At 49.5% G+C, this 10,235-nt stretch overlaps 1 protein-coding gene across 1 annotated transcript; it reads left to right on the top strand.

Moving 5' to 3' along the window:
• Nucleotides 1-6,129: 6,129 nt before the first annotated feature.
• On the top strand, nucleotides 6,130-7,854 carry LOC122022961 (phosphatidylinositol 4-kinase gamma 8-like). The gene is made up of 2 exons (XM_042581062.1): nucleotides 6,130-7,355; nucleotides 7,428-7,854. The coding sequence occupies exons 1-2, from the start codon at nucleotides 6,130-6,132 to the stop codon at nucleotides 7,852-7,854; spliced, it is 1,653 nt and encodes a 550-aa protein (XP_042436996.1).
• The last annotated feature ends 2,381 nt before the right edge of the window (nucleotides 7,855-10,235 follow it).

The following is a 10,235-nucleotide window of genomic DNA, read 5'->3' as shown; positions in this document are numbered from 1 at the left end:
TTTATCAAAAAACACTAAGCCGACCCTAGACTGGAAAAGGAATGTAAAATACAACACCTAAATAATAAATAAATAATAAGGTTATTTGAGAAATAATCTTATTGGATTTTTCAAGAATTTTTTGGAATGTTTTAGGATTTAAACGGAGTCCGTATGACCCGTTGTGAGGGGATGAATCGGTGGGGCTAGGTGAGGGTCTGTGTGGAACACCATTTAAGTGGGAGTTGATTGAGGAATTAACTTAAGGTTTAATAAATTAAACCTTATGTATATACATTTATAAGCCTTGCCCTAACTCTTCTTCTCACCGTGCCTCATTCCGTTTTCGCCTTCTATTCTTCCCCGATCGCATCTCCTCCTCTTCTCATCGCCACCCAGCAACGCCGAACCACCGCCACCCTCTCCTGATCATCCTCTTCGCGACATTGCCTTCAACTAGGTTGCGATCGTCGACCACGTCGAGGACGCCACGCCAGCAATTTGTCGCCGGCCTCTCCTCATATTTCGATCATCGCCTCCTGAGCATTTCATTTCCTCAATGGCCAGCGCCACTGCTATCGCCGCTATGAGGGTTGAGCCGTTGATCCCCTCTCTCGATCTCATGGCGCCGCTCGATCACCGTCAGCCTTGTCATGCCGCACCTATCGTCCGATGCCACTTACGCCGTCGTTGTTGCACGCTGCCGGTGGTGGTTAGAGCTGATGTTGGCCCCTCTTCAGCCTCTGGCAAAGATCCATCAATCTTCTTCCTTCGACCGATTGCTAACTACCCAATGTCGATCCACCTCGTGCCCTAGTTGCCACCATCATAGAGCTTTCGTTCCAATATGAGGTCATCATCCATTCCACTGCTGGTAACTCCTCCTCATCTCGTTCATCCACGATGGCTGTGGGGTGAGCAGATTGCTAACCTCTCCTGCTCACTGTCGTTGGCGTTGAGTGCGGTTGCCAAGGATTCATTGTAGGGAAGGGAGTGACCGAAGAAGGTAAGATCTCTAGTATTGAATTAGCAGATGTTAGGTTTGAATTCTTGATATTGGGATGTGGGACTTAATGCTTGGCAGGTTGTGATGTAGTCTTTGGACAGAACAACAACTCCGCTCTAGCCATGAACCCCGATAGCAAGTGCTTCTCTGGTAGGGAATTTCAAATAAAGAAGTCTTCAAATTTAAGGTGAGTTGTTAGAATTGAATTATGTTTAGCCTTAATCAAATTGATTATGACGTGGTTAGGGGTTAATTGATTATGAAGTTGGTTGTCTTCATGGATTAAATGATTTGTTATTTGATTATGGTGTTAGGTTGATATGGATTGGTATCAGATTCTATTTGAGATGTTAATCTATGATAACATGATTAATGAGTAATTAGTTATCTTGGATTGGATTTTCAAATGTGATAAGGTGGTTAAATTATGCAGGTTTGATTCATGATGCTTAGTAATTGATGAAATTAAACTAGATTGGATAATTGGTGAAGGTAAAGGAAGTTGTTTTAAGAATAGATGTACCATTTGTTTCATAATGGGTTTGATTGAATCATTAGATTAATTAACAGATGGTTATTATTATTATATGAAGGAAAAGGAAAATTAATTGAAGTTAATCATTAATTAGAATTAATTAATGATCGTTAATTAGGGGTTTCCCTAATTAGGCTTGGGGACTTTATTTAGCTATCTTATTCATATGGATTTAGGTAAGTAAAATACATTGATGTAGGACTCTAATTTTGAGATGGACATTTTGACGTGGGATTGATTTATCACGATCTACAGTTAACGGCGAGTACTTATTGTTTTATCTCTTTAGTACATTGATCTTAGTACATGAGCTATATTTTCAGATAGTTCCTGTATTTATCTTGACTCCACTCATATTTTTCCTGTGCTTGATACTTATCCACTCAATCTTTGACAAACTTGTTTCTATATCTATACAGTCTCTCGTTGCTATTTATGATATTTAGCAGATACCATATACCAGATACTAGATATTAGATATTGGATATATGGATACTAGATACCATGCTTACTTGTTTGAATGTTGTTATTTACACACCTCATTGAGCATGCTGGCTTCATGTAGCATACCTGTTTTCTATTTATATATATATGATGATTGTTGCATTTTATGCATCATGTCATTGCATGTATGCCGACAACCATGTCTCCCTTGTGGTTGAGAGGGTCGTTGGCCAGGGCCGCACGCTCTGCCACTCATGGGTAGTGGTAGCTGGAGCGTGCCGCTTGTCCTGATGTGCTCTCACTCGCACATTCATGGGTAGTGATTGCTGGAGTTGTGAGCAGCAGGGACCCCCGTCACAGATATAGCTAGTTAGCTACTATGCAACTATCCCCTCGGCCACTCGAGAGTAGTGGTAGTTGGAGTGGTGTACAGTCTGTCACTGACCCGACCTCTCTACCATACAGGAGCCATGGTGCAGAGGGGTGGGCGGGAGTGACCATCCGTGCATACACTGTTATTATTATACCTGCTGATACTATTGCTTACTTATGCTGTTGTTGCTAGTTTATGCTGCTGATGCTTACATATGCCGATATATTTACATAGGTTGAGATATATACCTGTGGTATGTGTTTAGACACTGGCTTACTTATTATTAACATGTATATACCTCACATGATACCTATGTAGTTATGAGTTGTACTGTAGCAGGTCTTTGCTACACCTGACTTTCTATTACTAGCTTAGGATATAGTTTTAGGTATGGACACTTTTTATGATATCACTATAGTATCTGCTATTTCTCCCGACGAGACTGTATACCTTTGCATCTCTAGTTCTTTATTATGTTCATGCACTATCTGTCTATTACCCACTGAGTCTTAGTACTCACCACCTCATAAACTGGTTTATTTCGGTAGGTAGCAGGTAAAGGATTTATGGAGTCGCTTGGAGATCTTGTCCGCCAGTCCCATGTCACATCGAGCTTCTCATTCCGTTAGTACTTCCATTTGCATTATTAGTTTTGTACTTATTCTTGTATTTGTATCTTTTATATGGAGTTTAGTTTTGTGATATCTTGTATTTGAATTGATGTAGTTGTCGTGTCAAGCCGGGCCGGCTCGCAGTTAGTTGTTTGGTTTGTTTTATGTTCATTATTTTGTGATTTTCGTTGTGTTTATGTTACAGCCGTGTGGGCTGTCTATTAAACTACGTGGTTGTGTTTTCATCCAGCCGTGTGGGATGTTGTATATTGCTGATGAGTATGCTTGTGGATGTATGTATATATGCCTCAGATTGTCACCGGTACAGGGGAGATGCTGCCGAAATTTTATCGGTAGAGACTCCTCTGGGGGCGTGACAAGGAAGGTCCCCGGTTTGGACAACTTTGGGTAATATAAATAGTGGAAGATTCGGGGGACGAGAGGGATGTCGTGTAGCTGGAATAAGACGACTACGCCGCACAGAAGACGGAAGGAGTTTGGCACAAGTTAAGGGAGGGAGATATACTAGGGTCCAGGGATGGAGGCCGACGGCTAGGAGGAGTTGGCCATCGTTAATAACGGACGCAAAAGAAAGACGATCGAGAAAGATGTGAAAGGTTCCCCGAAAGGACGGCGGAACAGCGGATAGAGAAGGTCCGAAGGAAAGGGTGACGGGGAGAGAGCTTACTGGAAAGGAGAGGAGGTCACCGGAAAGAGGAAACGAAGGATCACCGGAGAGCAAGACACAAGGAATCGCCGGAGACACAGCAGGAGCGTGAGGTCGACGGAGGCACAACAACGAAAGTGGAGAAGGCGGCGACGCAATGGGCTCATATACCTTGGGCTCGGACGACCAGAGCCGTCCGATCTAGGTCACGGAAACCTAGGCTCAAATCCGACCGTCGAATTTAAACTGCCAAACGTCGCCATCAATGCCTGTCATGTCAGGCGTGTGGCGACGGTTGGAGCGACACGTGGCAGGCTGCCACGGGTTGGCAATTAAGGCAGACATGAGAACCTGTTCTGCCTTAATGAGAAGGAATTTGCACGTTTTCTAAGAAATCAGGGTGATGTCAGCCTAACTTGCACTCACCCGAGACTGCCAAAGGAAAAAATTCTACAAGTGCAAAACTTTGTTTGCCCGATCGGATCAAGGGAGCGTGTCTAGTCCCGAGCGACAAGCTTCAAGAGCCCGATCGGTGAGGATCGGGCCCAGCCTGATCGGAGCCCATACAATGGTGAAGACTGATCGGGAGGGAATCTGCGCACACAATGGTCCAGTTAGTCAGACTACAACCTCCTTCGACTAGACTTGAAAGGGAGGCTTTTGATATGGTGATAAGGAAGGGTGCCGCCCCGCTGCCACGGTGGAGGTCAATGGTCAGAGTCAAGATAGTTGACGGACGAAGGATCTTGGCCGATCGGGTGGGACATAGCCGGACCGGTGTTAAGCGTCAACCCGCCGTCCCTGGCATGGAGTAGTCAAGCTGATGCTCAATGGGCTCGCAGAAGCCAATTTCGCTCGGCGAAGCGGCGAACGATATGGATCAAGGCCAATTGGCCGAGAGGCTTCTCCCGCTCGGTGCGATAGTGGGCTCCCGGCCGAGCGGCCATCCTGCTCGGCCCGCAACGGATGACACTACAGGGGACTCTCAGCCGAGCGGTCATCCCGTTCGGGCAAGCAACAAGTATAGCCGGATATCCTTCAACATCTTTTTGGGAGTTAATGCCACCGACGAGTGGCATGGTCAGACAGAGGATCATACGCCCTTCCACTGTCATTTCGGAGATATGCTCGGCTTGTTAAGGTACTGTATCAGAGACACTTTATTGACACGTACCTTCAGGGAAAATTTGGGATAGCGTGCCCACTTTGAGAAGCGTGCACACACGCTACAGGAGCCCTATATAAAGGGGAGTCCAGGCATTGGCGGAGGTATGCTTTTCTCGCGATTTCTACAATTACGCTACAGTTCCTTTTGCTTCTTGCTTCGCGTGGAGGGTCATCGTCGGGAGCCCTTCCCTGGCTCGGCACTGACGCTGCTTGTGTAGTTGTGTTGCAGGCAGGAGCGAAGTCCCTCGGATGTCAACAAGAGTACCACGTCCTCAGTATCCACCTCCTCAACTTTGAACAGAATAAGTTATTACAAATAGTAGTAGTATAATTGAATTTGCTCCTCTAAGATTCACAATTGTAATAATTACACAGTCTTAATTACTTACCTAATAGATTTAGGATTTAATGTGCGTGGTAGAAACTAGAGGTCAGCTAACGATTTAAAAAAATAACAGCCCTTTTTGAATTTTGGGCCCAATAAAATAATAATAATAATAATAATAATAATAATAATAATAATAATAATAATAATAATAGTAATAAAGAAAAGAAGGTGTTTTGAGTGATAGTTAATTAAAGATAAACTTGAAAGGGTACCTCTCTCTCTTTTACAAAATCATTACCAAAATAATAAAATTCAATCTCGTGATTTGCCAAAAATTCTTCATCTAAGAATATAATTCTTTAAATTGCTCAACAGCGAAAGGCCGAGCGGGTGATCGCGCGTGGTTTCAGGCTGGAATGGAAGCGGCGGCCATTTTTAGCTAATCCGTTCGTGCGTGGAATCCATCCCATTAACGGCAATCAGCAGATCACCATCGACTGAACAAGAAACAACAAACTCCATTCAAATCCAAAGAAGAAGAAGAAGAAGCAGCTGCTAAAACGAGCAGAATCAGGAACCAATCCATCCATCCATTTCTAGGAGCTCCCAAAATTCTTATCATCGGCGCAGAAGCCGGTGAGGCGCGGAGCTCAATAAATGGCCAGAGGTGGAAGGAAAAAAGTAGAGCCCTTAGCCCGTGACTGACGTAGAGAGAAGCAGAGAGAGGAGGAGAAGGGTGGCGGTGGGGTGATCGATCCGATCCAGCCGTCGACGAACCCCGCAACGCTAGCTGCACCCGACGACCGACGAGCTTCTGTTCTGCATCCCTTATGTTCTATCTCTCTGGTTCCTGACTTTTCACTCTCCTTCCCTTTTCCTCTTCCTTTTGATTTTCGATGTCTTGTCCACCGGAAGAAGAAACCTTAGCAGTGTTAATGGCGAGAAGTGAGATGGTTAACACGAGGTGAAAGGACACATGCATGCATACCGACCACCCCCACCGATGCTCACCGCCTTTCATGGCTGCCGCCGTCGCAGTCGACCATCGCCATGGCCTCAAGCCGCCCAGTAGGCACCGCCGATGCCTGCTTCTCTCCTTCCCCCATTTGCTCTCGTTCTTCGAACCTGACCCGCCGCCCTCCGCGTCGCCTGCGGTGGCGCCGCTCTCTGCGCGCTTTGATGTCCACGTTAAACGCGGCGGGAAATTCACCCGCAGCGTCTCCACCCCCTGCCTCTGCTCCGACGCCGCTTCTGCACTTGCGGCGGCGGCCGCCGACGAACCCCGGAGGGACCGCATCGCCCGACTCGAGATCGTCTCCGGCGGCCGTTGCGGCGCAGTCCACGCCCTCGTCGTCGAGGCAGAAATCGCGCTGGCCTCCGGCGCCACGCCAGTCCCCGTCGGCAACGGCGTCAGCGCCGCGCACTATCTCTTCGATCGCTTCGGGGAGAACTTCGCCGTCGTGAAGGTGATGGACCTCGATGGCCCGCCGCAGCCGCAACAGGGGCGGTCCGTGCTCAAGCACCTGGCGGCGCAGGCCAGCGAGATGGGCGTCCGCGAGGTCGCCGCCTACCTCCTTGACCACGACACCTTCGCCGACGTCCCGCCGACGGCGCTGATCATGATCAGCCGTCCCGTTTCCTGCGAGCAGACAGCGGTGACGAAGCGCGTCGCGTCGATCCAGCGGTTCGTGCCGCACGAGTACGACGCGGGCGAGATCGGGCCGTCGCGGTTCTCGGTGGCGTCAGTGCACCGGATCGGAATCATCGACGTCCGGATCCTGAACGTGGACCGGCACGCCGGAAACATCCTGGTGAAGAAGGGGAACGGCGGTTGCGGCAACGAGGCGACGGTTGAACTGGTGCCGATCGACCACGGGCTATGCCTGCCGGAGCATCTGGAGGATCCCTACTTCGAGTGGCTGCACTGGCCACAGGCGGCGGTGCCGTTCTCGGAAGCAGAGGAGAAGTACGTGGCGTCACTGGAGCCGTTCCGGGACGTGGAGCTGCTGCGCGCGGAGCTGCCGTCGCTGCGAGAGGCGAGCCTGCGGGTCCTGGTGGTGTGCACGGTGTTGCTGAAGAGGGCGGTGGAGGCGGGGCTGTGCCTGGCGGAGATCGGGCAGATGATGACGCGGGACTTCTCCGGACTAGGGGAAGGACCGAGCGAGCTGGAAGCGCTATGCATCAGCGTGGAAGAGTCCATGAGGAACAGCTCCCTCTCTCCGCCTGACCATCCTCTCTCTCAAAGGTAATTCATAAAATTTTAGAAGTATTTCGTCGGTGTCTTCTTCTCCCGCTGCAATTTAAATCACGGAAACAGCGACGACGAGGAAGCGTGCGGCGAGGCGGCGGACTACCTTTTCGACATGGACGATGACGACGGAATATTCCCGGAGAGGCGCACAGGGGACGACGTTCTCGGCGTGTCCCTCTTCCTACGGCGCCAGGTCGAGGGTCCAACTAAGGCCTTCGACGAGCACGACTCCTCCACCGGCGTCGACGTCAGCGACGGCGAAGGCAGCGTGAAGGAGTACAAGGCCGCGGCCGCCGGTGTCATCGCCAAAAGCTTCAGCTTTTCGGCGGCGGACCTGAACCACGACGGGATCAGAAGCGTTTCCTTCGAGGGACTGAGCGAGGAGGAATGGAGGCTGTTCCTGGAGCGGTTTGAGGAGCAGCTGCCGTTGGCTCTGGCAGGGAGGCAGAGCATGGGGTTTAAACAGAGGCTCGGCACCTCGTGCGAGTTTTGACTCACACAACAAACTAGAGTCGACTGCTATATACGGGAATTATTTGGATATAGGCAAAAAAAAAAAAAAACAAAAACAAAATATATGCAAAGTTTGGCCATAAAATATACATTGCCAACTTTGTTAACTAGTTGTTGAGGCAACACACCTCTCTCTCACTAATAGATGAGAATGCCAAGTATATTCTGTAATTGTAACTTCATGTGTATATGTATAGAAAACTTGTTTGGATTAATAGTTTACTCGCCTTAATACTTGGGTTTGATATGAAATTCATGAGCTAATAGCGCAAAGGTGTATGTGTGTGATCAAAGTGAGTTTAATGCGTAATGTTACGAGTTTGTTACAGACCAAGAGAGTAGATTCAAGAGTATATTAAGAACATCTTACTCGTTTGTTATGGATCCCACCCACGTTTGGATTTTACATATCCTCAACTCTACCCTCCCTTACTTGGGCTCAAAGATCAACCTCTTAGGTATTCAGTGTCACACCTCGAGAGTATATTTGTCCGTCAAATCGGACGGTACCTTTTAATGACTGATACGGTTGACAATGGAGGGGCCCAAGGGGAAAGGGTGAGAAGGGTTAAGGCCATGTAGCGGTCAAAAGTCAAGAGAACGTGGCGGTCAATAGTCAAGGTGACGCGATAGCCAATGGTCAGGCTGACGGGGCGGTCAGAGGCAAGCATATGGGGTAGTCAGAGGTCAGACAGACTGGTTGATCAAGGGGGCAAAACAGTTGAAAGACGAGGGAAGACGGCAGGCGGAACACCGGGCACAGGTCGGGATCGGCAGAGCTGTTTAGAGATGGCCCGAGCTACAAGCCTGCGATTCAAAGGACTGGAAGTATAGGTCATGGGTCGGAAGCGGCAGAACTGATCAGAAGCAGCCCGATCTACAGGCCTGCGGTTGAGAGCCAGGAAGTACAAAGCGCAGGATACAGGTCAGGATCGGCATAGCTGTGTAGAAACAGCTCTGTCTGCAAGTCTGCAACTCGAGGGCTCGGAAGTGCAAGCCACAAATCAAAGGTTGTACGCAGCAGGGCTGTGTAGAGACGGCCCTGTCTGCGGGTCTGCTACTCGGAGATCCGGAAGGGTAAGCCGCAAGTCATAGGGCTGTGCAGGGTCAACCCGACTAACAAGCGAGATCTGGTCGAGGCGTGCGAGGTAGATGCCGACCGCGATGAATAGGATGAGCCAAGCTGTGCAGGAGTGGAAGGATCACAATTGTCCGTCAAGGTTAATCATTACATACCAGTGAGACGCGCGAAGGTGGAGGTTTCCAAGGGAGAAGATGCTCTCATGACCAATAGCGATCTGACAGGTGTCCCTCACTATAAGACAAAATCCATGTGTAAAGGCGGAGGTTCCTAAACAATAAGATGCTTTCACAACCAATAGCAACGAGACAGGTGTCCAGCACTACACGACAAAGCCCGGCGTCTAACGTTTTCTGACAGAGTGGCAAGTTCTAGGAGGGGAGGACGCATAAAAGGGGCGAGATCCCTCGTACGCAGGTACGCGCACACACTCCCTCGTCACTTTTTCCACAACTTTTCACTTTCAGTGGTTTTTTCTCTTTTCTCTCTGTTCTTTCTGGGGAAAAAGGACCTGACTTGAGCGTTAGAGGGCCTGATCCGGGGACTTTTTCCCTGGGTTTCGGTCTCTAACGTGAAGGGGGAGATTGTCTGAGTGTGCGCAGGAGCCTGCAGCAGCGTCAGCCTTCCGTGGGAGCCGAATCACCTGCGACTTTCCGTCAACAGCCGGGCCACCTCGACCAGCCTCCATCCGACTCAGCTTCCGGACGGGATCAAATTTGGCGTCGTCTGTGGGAAACACAACAGCCTGATCCGGAGCGTGAAGATGGAGGACTCGGGTCGAAGCTCTAGCCGGAGGATCAACGTGACCATGGCTGCGAGGGAGTACGAACTCTTCAAGGAGGTCAGGAAGCAAGCCGCCTCCGAAAAACAATGAACGGTTTCGCGACCTCGCTTGGCGCCCGAAGCGTCTAAAGAACCAGCTCCTGCCTCCGACAGGGGCTCAAAGAGGAAGCAGCAGGAAGAACTCCCTCGTACTTCATTCCGAGAGCTTCGCCGCAACTATCATCAGCCTGGACCTCGCGATCATAGTCCGAAGAAAGAAGTGCCACAGGCGTCGGTGGCAGAGAGCTCTCTACATCCACCCCGGGATGCAGGGAAGGGAAAAGCTATAGCCTCTGCCAGAGATCTGCCTGAAGATCCGGACGACAAGGTACCTTTCTCGGCTCAGATCCTGAGGGAAAGCCTGCCTAGGGGTTACCGAGCCCCGAACATTGGAGAATACGATGGGAGCAAGGATCCGGAAGAGAACCTGCGAAAGTTCAAGAACGCGGCTATCTTGT

This window comes from Zingiber officinale, chromosome 9B, assembly GCF_018446385.1.
Source record: "Zingiber officinale cultivar Zhangliang chromosome 9B, Zo_v1.1, whole genome shotgun sequence".
NCBI lineage: Eukaryota > Viridiplantae > Streptophyta > Magnoliopsida > Zingiberales > Zingiberaceae > Zingiber > Zingiber officinale.
Note: the sequence above shows the minus strand (reverse complement) of the source record. Positions and strands in the feature narration are given on the sequence as shown.

What these genes read in the sequence shown, in the direction of transcription:
- LOC122022961 (XM_042581062.1), top strand. Translation starts at nt 6,130, where the DNA reads ATGGCTGCCGCCGTCGCAGTCGACCATCGCCATGGCCTCAAGCCGCCC. An exon ending in GACCATCCTCTCTCTCAAAG is followed by an intron (nt 7,356 to 7,427) that starts GTAATTCATAAA and finishes TCACGGAAACAG; the next exon opens with CGACGACGAGGAAGCGTGCG.